General features: G+C 36.1%; 1 protein-coding gene across 1 annotated transcript; it reads right to left on the bottom strand.

Moving 5' to 3' along the window:
* Nucleotides 1–6,553: 6,553 nt before the first annotated feature.
* Nucleotides 6,554–12,690, bottom strand: LOC139715122 (beta-galactosidase-1-like protein 3). Its single transcript, XM_071626735.1, has 7 exons — nt 12,418–12,690; nt 11,683–11,747; nt 10,461–10,548; nt 9,339–9,476; nt 8,742–8,834; nt 7,162–7,268; nt 6,554–6,772 (listed from the first exon to the last, which is right to left on the bottom strand). Exons 1-7 carry the CDS (start codon nt 12,533–12,535, stop codon nt 6,569–6,571), a joined length of 813 nt encoding a protein of 270 aa, XP_071482836.1. The 5' UTR covers nt 12,536–12,690; the 3' UTR covers nt 6,554–6,568.
* Nucleotides 12,691–13,551: the final 861 nt, after the last annotated feature.

Genomic DNA, 13,551 nt, shown 5'->3' with positions numbered 1-13,551 from the left:
GGCAGTTTTCTTTCGGTATATCGAAATTTCATTATAACCGAACAAATAAACAATAAAAATGCATTAACTGGATTATGTTACGGTCCAAATTTTTACTTCGTTATAACCGTGTTCGTTATAACGGGAGTGCACTGTAATCAGAGTCACATAAAATGTACAAATATTTGGCACCACACACATTATATACACACACACACACACTAGGACACACCAACAGAAGTAATACATTTACTCTGCAACACAGTATACAAACTGCTCATTCAAAACACGAATATAATTGAGGTACAATTTTATTATCACTGGTATACTCGTGGAAAGAAGTGCATTTCTGGTCCGCTCTATACGGCCTATGCTGTCTTTGATTTTTTTTAAGGTCAACTAGTTTTGGGGGTTGTTAATCCATTGGGTCTAAGATTAGAATTAAATTGTGATTTCATTATTTTGCTCTGATTAAAAAAAAAAGAATATTGGTATTCAAACATATTGACGAGGGAAACCTATGTAAACAGGCTTTGAAAATATGGTTGCCTCATTTTGTTGATTATCAAATAACTGATATTCCCCATCTTGTTTCTTGTCACTGGCCTTGGAATAGGAATGTCTGTGGACGTTGTCAGTTCCAAGTCAAATAGCATCAAACTGAAAATGGAAACTAGTTCGTTTGGACGAACATGATCAAATTTGTCACTAGGGTCACTCTTGATCTTCACTAGTTTCTTCTAATATCCTGTTGATACCATTAGTTTCTGCACATAAAAAGAGGTAACAACTTGCAGATTGGAGACCCCTTGAATCTATCATTAACAATATAGTGGACAACAATGTCAAGCACATGCAGCTTTGTGATTTATGCTGTTATGAGCAGAGTTCCAGAATAACCCATCCATTCTAAATGAAGCTTTGTTAAGGGGTTTCCGCAAGTTTTTTTTCATTTCCTTTTTCTAAACTTGTATGAAGTAGAATCACATCAAACTTATTTGCATTTCAAGATGATAAAGTACCGGTAGGCAGGCCTTCTCTAAAATGGGACAACTATCTACCTACACTTTAGTTCTACATTCACAGTGGCAGTACCAATGAACATTGCGTGACACATTTGCTGTCTGGGGGAGAGCGCTCTTTTTTTTCTCACATTAATTTGCAGTTTAACACTGGGTTTGAAGATAATTATACTTGTCTAGATATATTTTCCCTTGTCCATGATTTTCTTTGGATGTCATTCCATAGCAATTTCTTTTTCCCCCTACTTTTCATTTCACTGCAATTTCATAAAGTTGAACAATAAATCTGAAATTCAGCAAATTCAACCCCCCCCCCCCCCCCCCCCCCTTATTGATATGGGAAAATTAAAGTGTGCAGTTTTCACAAGCCATAAAAGTAAAAATAATTCTTTTAATCAGTCTGCAATGTGCAGTTTTCACAAGCTATAATAGGCACAAGAATTCTTAATTGGTCTGCATGATGCCACAAGTGTACAAGTTTATGAGTATTTTAATCAATTGCAGTTCTGTATGAGATGTACATGATTACATTTAGTATGACCAGTGGCATACATTATATGATATTAAGATTTATTTGAAGTCTACTGATCATACATGGATAGAAAAACTGTGATTTCCATTCTATTCGGAAGAATCAATACCTGCACATTTCATCTATTATCAATATTTATGGGTTGCACACCCACTGAATTTCTTGGAAACAGAAAAACAAAATAGAATAACCACCAACAAAGTATATAAAATTCAGAGCATCTGGTGGCTTATCAAACAAAAAATAACTATCGTTATCCTGAGTTAGTCATCTAAACACTACACAAGATATAAGTTCCCCAAAAAACAAATCGCTGTAAATTCTGAATGAGGAAACTTTGAGGAAATCTGAATACAGGGGCACGTACATGTAGCTGTATTTCTCGCCTACCTTTCATGTGAAATTCAGTGGATATCACCAGGCCACACTCCAGTGAGCATGCCCTGAAGGCAAAATGGCCACTTTTGAAGTTCACAAGCCCAATTTAATTTTGATTCAATGATATCGGAACAAATTTCAAATTTCCAGCATAAGAAGGCATGCAGCGTACAGTTCATGTGCTTCCAATCGTACCACATGACTTGTGCACAAAATTTCACAGTGGAGTGACCATGGGATGAAAGTTGCTCAAAATGACAATCTTAACATGCTTCTCATGGCAAATTTTATCTTAAGAGATATAATTCATGTTTTGGAAAGCTAATCAAGACTTTTGCACACAATGTGTGCTAATTCACGGTTGAATGAGCACATTATAAAACATTGAACTAGAAATGTCGCTCTGGCGACTGGTATGCCTCCGCCATATCACATGGTTCTCCTGAGTCCATGACATTTGCTCCTGCGACAATTACTCCTATGAAAATCTGCACGTTAAGCCAAACATATAAATTCTACCCACAAACATAACTCTAACCCTAATCCTAATCTTCACATCAAACTAAACTTAAACCCCCATCAAAACGCTAAGCCTAAGTCCTTGGAGAAAATAGGAGCAGAGCAAATGTCGAAGGAGCAAATAGTCATGTAACCAATAGGTCTAGAGAAAATCTTGACAATGTGGGACAATAGTTAAAGACAATTGGCAAAAACTTGAAATGACATACTTGCCACAAATGTGTCGAGTGTGTACTTTCTTTCAACTAGGTTTCATTTGGATGGATGAATAAATTGTTTAAGAAATCACGTATTTGGGAATTTGAGCAATTTTACTTGACTATTGATCCTTGCCCTTCGACACCATGGCCTGCAATTCTTCAAATAATCACTTACTGGTAACATCCATTTTCATGACAATACTTTGAGCTATTTTCAAAACATGCAAAAAAATTGTACCATTTGAACATTTTCACTTGACCTCAGACCTCATGACCAAAATCTTTCCCTACAGAATCATTGTGTAGTAATGTATGTACATACGTAGTCTAAGTTCATGTATTGAGTATTCTCAAGGGTATGGAGAAAAGTGTAATTTCAGCATTGAATAGAAAAAAAAAAACATTTTAACCTGACCTTAGACCCCATTTAAGCTAAAATTCCGAAGAGAATCACTGTTAGGAAGTACAGTTGTATATGCATAATTAATGTATTAAGTTTCATGAAGATATCTGGAACCATTTCCGAGATATGGAGAAAGAAAAATGATATCTTATCATTTTCACTTGACCTCTGACCTTTGACCCCATGGCTCAAAACTTTCCCTTAAGAATCTTTATTTGGTAACATAAAGTTTCAAGAGAATGCCTTCAAGCATTGCATAGATATGGGAGGGATTGTGAAATTTTAAGGATTTGACCTTGACCGTTGACCATAAACATGTGTACCCCAAAGCTGATCTAGGCACAACTTCGTCCAGTCATACATACATTTATGCCAAATTTCATTCTGATACCTCATACAATTTTAAAGTTACACTGTCTACAAAATATTTAACAGATGGACGGATAGACAGACAACCCAAAAACATATGATGCCTACGGTGACACTTTGTGACGGAGGCATAAAAATTATCATAATGAAATTATGCAGAAAAATTTCATTTCTATTAAACATCAGTGTCCTCTGTTTTTAAAAATGCAATTTACGCTCTAACTGTCAGGAGGCAGATGTTTGATACAAGTATATAGTCTACTCTTTTGTGAGTTATCAGAGAATACATGTCAGGATCCTGTACAATATGACTGAAAACACTCATGACATAAACATGACTAGGTTTATTCTGTATAGGCAAATGTCTAAACTTTTGCACACATTAAATAAAAGTCTAGAACATAGGATACTATTGGTTGACTATTCTGTGATAATTAAGGCAATATAATGCAGATCAAGTAATATCTGAATTCACATATTACATATTAACACATCTTCATAAACAAAAGCACTGATATAAACCTTATAAATTAAATTTATTCAAACTTTCATCAATAATAATGTCTCATATGAACAATGGCTTGCAATAATTCCTACAATAATTCAAGAAAACTCATTTTCATTCTGTCAAATTTCATAATTTTGGGTAGTGAACGAATAGAGAAAATTTTATGAGGTATACTAGGAAAAAAAAAAAATCAGACTCCAGCAAGGAAAACTGATCACGAATGTGAATAATCACTATGCAGGCACTACTTGAAATTTCTTGTATTTTCAAGTTAAATAAAATTTCTATTTGATTTTATTTTCTGTAGTCATTGTGTCATGAAAGGGCTGATGTTACATCAAACATCTGCATCCTAACTGTAATAACATACTCATTCTCAATAACAGTGGAAATTGGTGTTGAATTTAGCACTTATTGCATTGATGACCTATGTTCATGCTACCATAAGTTACTGGATGCATGAATTCAGGTCACCAAGAAGCAGGAATTTAACAGCAAAAAAACTTAATCTAATGCACTTTCAAACCCCTAAAAAAAAAAACACCTCACCGTACATGCACATTGGCCTTAAACACAATGAAAAACATATCATTAAGTTGATTTTAGTGCAAAAACTCAAAGCAGTGCTTGATGCATAATTTCAGTATGGTACACAGTCAACCTTGCTTATCAAACCCTAAAATGCCTGAAGGGGGGTTGAATCAACTCCCCCCCCCCCCCCCCACATTGTCCACGACCATTCCGCCATGTGAATTTTTTTAACCGCGCCGCTCACTGACTTTTCACTTACAAGTCTCGCACATCTTATGACACCATTTTCACAAAAATTGGGCATACCGATATGACACTTTATCACCTTTTGAACATACTTGTCAGACCGAAAATGGCTCAGAATCGTGATTTTTGTGTACAAAGTCTATGCAAATATTAGTTTTTTCACTTTATTCAAAGATATCACTTTTCACTTTCATTAACTGAAATCAATTAATTTTACCATAATAATACTTGAAATAGGTTGTCATAACTTTTGCGAACAAAATGGCAAATACAAAGGGTCGAAAAAGAGAAAAACATAAGAATTTCATAAAACAATACAATACATAAGAAATTAATTTTGATACCAGATTTTTTTTTTTTCAAGTACATTGTTTAGGAATGCTACAAAAAATATCATCACCAAAAATCACAATTCTAGATGCTTTATTTTCTGATTTAGAGCAGAATGTATGATTTCATGCATAAATTACAATATTCGATTAATAGAAAATATAAACAATGAAAATTTTAATTTCTCTTTTATTTTTAAGTTTGGTAGGTTACACCACAGGTAATCAAAAAGGGGTGAGGGTAAAGGTCAAAATTCTGTGTAGAAGTTTTGAAGCCCTCACCTAGTGCCATCACAAAAAGCAAACGGAATCGAAATCGGGTTAGAAATGGCGAAGGAGTAGCATTTTGTAGCCAATGTACAATATAGGTCAAAAATCAAGGTCAAAGGTCAAAGAAGTCAAAGGTCAAAATTCTGTGTAGAAGTGTTAGCCCTCACCTAGTGCCATCACATAAAGAAAACGGAAATGAAATTGGGTTAGAAATGGCAAAGGAGTAGCATTTTGTAGCAAAATGTACAATGCAGGTCAAAAATTAAGGTCAAAGGTCAAAGAAGTCAAAGGTCAAAATTCTGTGTAGAAGTTTTGAAGCCCTCACCTAGTGCCATCACATAAAGCAAACGGAATCGAAATCGGGTTAGAAATGGTGAAGGAGTAGCATTTTGTAGCCAATGTACAATATAGGTCAAAAATCAAGGTCAAAGGTCAAAGAAGTCAAAGGTCAAAATTCTGTGTAGAAATTTTGAAGCCCTCACCTAGTGCCATCACATAAAGCAAACGGAATCGAAATCGGGTTAGAAATGGCGAAGGAGTAGCATTTTGTAGCCAATGTACAATATAGGTCAAAAATCAAGGTCAAAGGTCAAAGAAGTCAAAGGTCAAAATTCTGTGTAGAAGTTTTGAAGCCCTCACCTAGTGCCATCACATAAAGCAAACGGAATCGAAATCGGGTTAGAAATGGCGAAGGAGTAGCATTTTGAAGCAAAATGTACAATATAGGTCAAAGGTCAAGGTCAAAGGTCACAACTGAAATTCTGTGTAGAAGTTTCAAAGCTCCCATGTAGTGCTATCATATAAAGCAAACAGAATCAAAATTGGCTCATAAATGACAGAGAAGTAGCAAATTGAACATTTTGATCACACACGGACGCACAGACAGACGGACGCACAGACAGACGGACGGACGGACACACGGACACACACACGTACGGAGCCCGTTTCATAGTCCCCTGCTCGAACTCGTTCGGCGTGGGACAATTACCTGCTTTCAGGGTTTTTGTTTTGTTAATCCTTCATTACTTATGATACTTTTTAGTCCTAGACAGTATTCAAAGTCTGAAAGATACATCTTTTTATCAGAAGCAATCATTATGTGATATGCTAATTAAAGCACACTTGATCTGTTAAGGACACTTATTTTGCTATAACACCAATTTTCCATAGACACCTGCCGGAGCACACATGTACTCGGAACTTGTGTTCAAAAGGGCAAATGCAAATTGCACAGATTACATGCTGCATTCATTTGTTTGTAAAGTTGACATGGACACTGCAGTTACTCAAGATTATATGCAACCTGGAACTCACTGTGAATACTCATTCTCACCTGGGCCCTGTCCCGTGGCGATATGGTCAGCTTCAGCTTGGCTGGCTTGGAAGGGACCCGAGTCCTGTAGAGCAGGAAACCGTAGCCCTGGCCACCCCCGTTATTGATTGGAAGCTTCTCCATTGCCTGCACGTCATCATTGTAGATGGGCTTCTGCATGGTTGAGAATGGGGAGGAGCATGTGTACACAAAGAGGGTGACTTGAGAAGGAAAATGTCTCACAGGCAACACACCCTGATGCTAAACAGCTTTATGAGGTGAGCTGACAATGGAGAGAGATTTCAGTATAAGCATGTATCTACATACCTCCCTACATCTAAATATTTCATACCAAACACTCTCCTGATGATACTAGGATATGAAAACCAGTTAAATGTTTTGTGAGCCAAAAAATAATGACTTTGGATAAATATCTTGACAAAAGAGATCTTCATTTAACATCACATGGCAGACAAGGTATGAAAATGAATGAGATTTAAATGTGTAGGACATACATAAATATGACTGATACACAAATATATATTATGTACGTGAATACTCACCCCTACAATTTCCAGTACTGATGGAAATGAAAGACTCTCTTGAACTTTGACCTCTGGATACGCCACTTTACCAATGGCCACAGGAAGATCCGGCAAGTGACTGGGAACTATAACAACATTTATTGAAGAAAAGTGTTGGAAGAAAATATGCATTAAACTCAGTGCTCAGCATCTTGAAATGAACTAAAGTGACCTCATATTCTTGCATCTACTGAGTACAGAGATATCATTTGATATACCTGAGTTACCAATTACAAATATCATGCTCCACGGCACCCTGTTACATAAAAAGATGGAATCAAACGTAAGTCAGAAAATCAAACATACATTAGGTATCAGTTAATCGGAGTTGAGTATTCAGAGACCTATGTTTGATTTTCTGTCTTCTGTTTAATCTCAACTTTTAAGCAACAGGGCCCTGATTATTGTTCTTCAAACCTGTGATACCAAAACATGTATTAGATTGATGTGTTGAATACATAGACTATTTTTGTGGACACAAAACACTGATATTGCTGTGTATTTAAACCCCTCCCCCCCCCCCCCCCCCCCCCCCCCAACCCGGTCACGGGGATCATTCTGTCTGCTGACAATTGGTTAATGCAACAATAAGTATCAATGGTACTTCGTATTGCTATTCATGATATGCAAATATTAAAAGCTGGAGCACAGATTGTTGAAATCAACATTTTCATTGTGAGGGCAATAAAGACAAAACTTGTCACAGCTGCAGCAAACTATTCTGCTTCTGCACATCAACATTTAATGAAAGCAATGCATTCATAGTTTTCTGTGCAAAGAGAGCAATGGGTTCACTTTTACCTGATCTCAATATTGTGTACAAATGCACTCATGACTCTTGATGTAACAACAAAATTTTACAGTCTATAGTCCAAGTCTAAAAATTAATTTACAAAAAATACTAATAAATAACTTGTTAAGTTTCTCTTAATACTAATGTCATCTTCAAAATGATCAAATCATTATCAGTGCTAACAGGAAATCTAGAAAACTTAATAACGTTTACTGCTAGGATTTTTTTCTGTCCTCACAGAGCATTTGATAGGTACATATCTCTCTCGGCTGTATAGAGCTTTTCCCACTCATTCATATTTCTTTTATCTTGTTGTCTTTCCATTCAGCCATCCATTCATCTATCTATCCATCCATCCATCTTTATTATTCATTAATCAATCTATCCTTCCTCTATCCTTGCCTCAATACAATTCAAAAGCTCTTGTACAAGACAATGTACAGGAGGAATATGCCAAGTACTGAGGTCTGAGAGTACTTGCACACAAAAAAAAAAGTCTAAAAAAAATCCCAAAACTTATGAAAAACAAAAAGGTCTCATGTGCAAAAAACTGAACATTTCAATGTATTTGAATCGCTAAAAATCTGCAAAGTGGGTTTGGGGCCGAGGAAAAGAATCTGAAATCAGATTGAACTCTCACATCCCAGTAAGTAAGACTTGATAAGTAAGACATGCTTTATCATGCATGTGATAAACATCAACCTTGACCCATTCAGACTTGCGTTCAGCACGGTGCTGAGCTGCAAAAGTGCAGAGCCACATATACCTCGTCCTTTGCCAGTGTATTTCTGGATAATCTCCTTGAGTTTGAAGAACTTCTCAGTAGTGTCCCCTGCTTCAGATAATGGAGCATCATAATCTAGAGGGATATAAAGAGTAGAGCATATCAACATTCAGACGTAAAGGAAATGCACACCTCATTTACGGCGTACAATTCATCAAACGTATAAATGTGAATTCAGTGAATGCAGACAGAGCAGTGAAACATATACACGTAGTGACAGTTCATAGGAAATCAAAAACAAAAGTTGTCCAAAAGTTTATTACAGCTGTAATTCTTTCTTCCGCTCTCAAAATCAAAACAGAGTTTTGATTTATGAATATCAGTAAGATGACAAATTTGTATTTAACCCTTTCGCGTCTTTGCACATCTCGCTAATTTCGCAAAACTAAAAACATCACAAAATATTCAGCGTAGTACAGGTAAATTACGTGTAAGTCTATGGGAGCGCTGCAGTATCGTAATGTAAGGTTGTATCAATTCTGATTTTCTAGACTGAATATTCATTTTTCTATCATCTCCAGAGTACAAATGATTACTATCAGAGCAGAGAGTTCATGACATCTTCCATGCATAGCTCACCATAGCTGGTAATAGTAGGTTTATAACCTCCATCATAGTTGCCGCCATTCATAAAGCCAAAGTTGGTGCCACCATGGTACATGTAAAAATTCACCGATGCACCTTTCTCCAAGATGGCTTTCGTCAAGCCAGCAAGTCCTACAAAGAAAAATAAATAAATAAATAAATACATACATAAATGAATAAATAAATACATAAATAAATAAATACATAAATACATCAATAAATAAATAAATAAATAAATAAATAAATAAAAAAATAGACTTGTCAATCACACCATCTTACAAGTTTCTTGAAAGCTTGCTAATAATGCTAACAGTGATAATGGTAACTGCAGAGTACACTAAATAGGAAAGAATCATGCAAAGAAGATATCAGAGTGAAGTCTGGTTGCACACTTTTTAAAAAGCATGTCAATTTTCCCAGTGGCAACTTGTGATGTCCAGTGCACCGAATGGAAAATCATCGTCATTAATCAAGCTTAAGAAAAAGCATAGCTAAAAGTAAAAATAATGCAATGTATTAGGCTGTGGGGTAGTAAGCCTCCTATTCATTGAAGATGTCTCTACAGATAGAAAGCCAACCACTGTAAACAGTTAATTTTGACAGCAAAGTTTAGCATGTTCCTTGTATGTTTTATAATTAGTAAATTTTTTGGAAGTGCGGCATTTGTTTGGGAAACTGAGGTGCACTTTCAATTAGAAAATGTCTTCCTACAGCTGATTTGAAAGAGGCAGTTGGCTCCAGATCTACAAATGTATCTACAAAAAAGTAAAATTGTTTCTACACAAATACAGTATCTGTTTGTAAAGACAATTAGTAAATTTGCATGCCTAAGAATTGTCATGAAAAGGACAAGCTGTATGCATGCCATGATGCCAACTGCTGTGTCTTATCCCTTCTGTCTTTTGTGCACTGTTTCCAATTTTTTTTTTTTTTTTTTTTTTTTTTGGGGGGGGGGGGGGGGGGGGGGGGGGGAGAAGAAACCCAAAGCTTCCAGCAAGCCCGGACTGATATAAAGTACAATGCAAATAACCACTGATTAGCTGAAAAAACAGTGCCACACAATGCCATAAAAAAATAAATCAAGCTGAAGTTGAGAGCGTGGACGGTTGGGAGTACCTTCAGGCTCGTAGATGTGGTGCTTCTCGCCCCAGTGGTCAAACCAGCCTGACCAGAACTCCATGGCCATCAGCGGCATGTCATTCCCCTGAAGGAGGTCCAAATCAAACAAGGGTCATGGTGTAACATGTCTTCTTTTTGAGACTAGTTATATAAGCAGGACTACCAACAATCATACCTGAAAGTCAGGGAGGTTTCAAAGAGAAATCAGGGAGGTACTTTCAAGATTATATCCTTGTGCAGAGATGCCAACTTCTCGACATAAAAACCAAAAATAAATCAAATATCCTAAAAAATCAGATCTTGGAGAGGAAAATCAGATTATGAAATCTTGAAACCACCACTAGCTCGCTCGCCCTGGGCCCCTAGTAAAATGTCAGAAGAAATGTTTCCCTGGTAAGAATGGGCAAGTAAAATGTTGCTACCTCATCAACATTGATGAGAAAATTGTAAAGTATCCCCTTATTTCCTTCCTATTTTCACAAAGTGGAGGCCAGCCATTCAACATTTTAGTAGGGGTCGTAGGTATTTACAATTGTAGTAGTGCATCTTTCTATATGATAATGTGGTTTTCTACAGTTTTCTGTGGTTTATATTGGCTTAATTTTCTTTTATTTCAAAGATGAAAGGTCATATTTTTGAGAGGCAATATCGTATTATTGTATTTCACTGTTTATCGTACTAAATACAATAAAATTGTATTGGTTGGCATCTCTGCTTGTGTATCATATGCATCTCTCAAAAGCATTGAAAAATGATCCTCAAAGCAAGCTTTTATATGTCAATAGTGACATTGCATCACAAAACCAACAAAAAGTTGCACACCCCTTGATTTTACATGAGGACTCAAAAAAGGTAAAACAGGTCAACAAGTCAATTTAGAGTTTTCCATATTTTCTGAAAGAACTATTCTTCTTCTACGTTTGTCTTGAGTTTGGGATCATAAAATCTGTGACTGATATAACTTCCTGCCAGAGATATTTCAATCAATATTTCAAGCCCAAACATAACCTGTCAGCCGGACATTGCATGCAATCTAAAAAGGTGATGACTATGACAATTATCAAAAAGAAGAATTTGAGAGTGAAAACTGTTGTATCAATGTAAAACAACAACAACAAAACAAGACAAAAATTAGCTATTGTTATTGCTGATTCAAGTTTGGCATACATTTGTAGAATGTACTGTACATCCTTTTACACACTACTTATCTGGAACTAACCTGAAGGTCTATCAAGTTCTGGAAATGTTTGTCCACATTTTCCTGAAAGTTGGCTGTCATTAACACTAGAAACAAAAATACAACAAAAACAAAATTACAGGCCTGGAGGACAGCTGCATACAATACAGAAAACAATCTGAACTAAAAATAGCCATCATCAATTCCATCCCTCCTAGAGTGGAAGATTTTCACTGGGTGTCATTTAATTGCCAGTCTGAGAACAGATGTGGTTAGCTTGCAAAAAGTATCATTTTTAATATAATTTTAATAATCACTATTAATATCATTATTGTTTGTAATGTCATGTAATGTACAATGATATAAAGAAAATATAAAGATCATTCCACAAAGTTTGATTTTTTTTTCATTTTTTAAAGTACACATTCCCTCAACTTGCCAACATAAGTTAAGGGTAATATTGTTTCTCCAGCTTTCTAAAGAGGCAAGTCCAGCACTCTTTTACTTTGCCAGATATATATGGAAATATGTTGAATTCTAATTACTTCCATTCTTTTTATATACACGTATCATGTAACATCACAAACTATATAATAGTTGTCTTCTCATCCAACGATAGCTGCACAGAAACTTGATAAAGTCATAACTTTTGAATGAATTGTTCAATTTTCCTTAAACTTTCACTGGTGCATTCTACTAATAATGCTAAATTCACTCAATCCAAACATCTATTTTTGTGAACTTGCCTTTCATTAAACTGTCCATATACTCACTCACCTCCTGGTAATCGGCCATTTTCCATATGAGTCCTGGTATTGTCAGAGGTTAGCAGAAGTTCTGTTATACCACGCATAGTAAGTCCCTGCATGAGATATAAAGACACAGTTGTAATCATGACCTTTTCACTATTAACACATTTATTGCAACTGATCGACAAATTGCCCTACACTGACGTAAATAAGCGCAGAATTATAATTGTTGCTTTAGTAGTAGCCATGATAAAAGGTCATGGGCATACATACTTGCACAGGGTTCAAACCTACGACCTCCTGATCACCAGACAAGCGTCTTCTCCATTTGGTTCTATATCCTTATACACAAGAATTTCATTAATTTGAATAAATATGCAGTAACCGCTGCATGCTATAAGGCTTTCGAACCAACACTGGCTGTCAGGTGGAAGCTCAGTGGTCTAGTGGATAAGACACCTGTCCAGTGATCAGGGATCGTAGGTTCGAATCCTGCCCATGTATAAATTAATATAACTTTATATATCTTTTTTTTTTATGAAAAAAAAATTAACAATGTCATTAATACTTGCCTTATTACCTAAAAATTAACTTCCGAGGTACTATTTAGATATTGCTTTCATGCAGCCTCACATTACATCTCCTCCAGTAGAACATATTATACAACACCTGAAAACAATTTAGCTATCCAACTGGTCCACTGTACCAACGCACGCTGTGGCTGTCAGCCGTGCAGTTTTGTTTGAGCAAAAATGGATAGCGCATGGCCATTTCCACTGACTCCCGTGTTAAACTCACGATTGACTCAAAGTTTTTGTTCCATTGCACGGCTCTGATGTCACAATAAACAAACATTTGCTGCGCACACTCAACAAATACAAGCACGCTTAAAGCGTGTACTTTTGTCACTCATTTTTGTAAAGAATTTCAACTAATCGGTTTCGCATACGTACATGTACATACACACAGCTGTGTCTGTGCAACCACTCATTCGCCTTCCACGGAAAATGGCTGCCATTTCTGTGCTAACTTCAAGAATCTGTGTGGACCACATCTGTTGACGTGCGAGGTGTTGTATAAAACAGTGTATGGTTTTTACTCGTACAATGGAACAAGATTTCGCACTCGGTGAAAGATGAGGTGCACTATTCAACTCGGCTTT

The sequence above is a fragment of the Diadema antillarum genome, unplaced genomic scaffold (genome assembly GCF_040938485.1).
Source record: "Diadema antillarum isolate AM-2024a unplaced genomic scaffold, OU_Dant_1.0 seq00002828_RagTag, whole genome shotgun sequence".
Classification (NCBI taxonomy): Eukaryota; Metazoa; Echinodermata; class Echinoidea; order Diadematoida; family Diadematidae; genus Diadema; species Diadema antillarum.
This window is presented reverse-complemented; position numbering and strand designations above follow the sequence as displayed.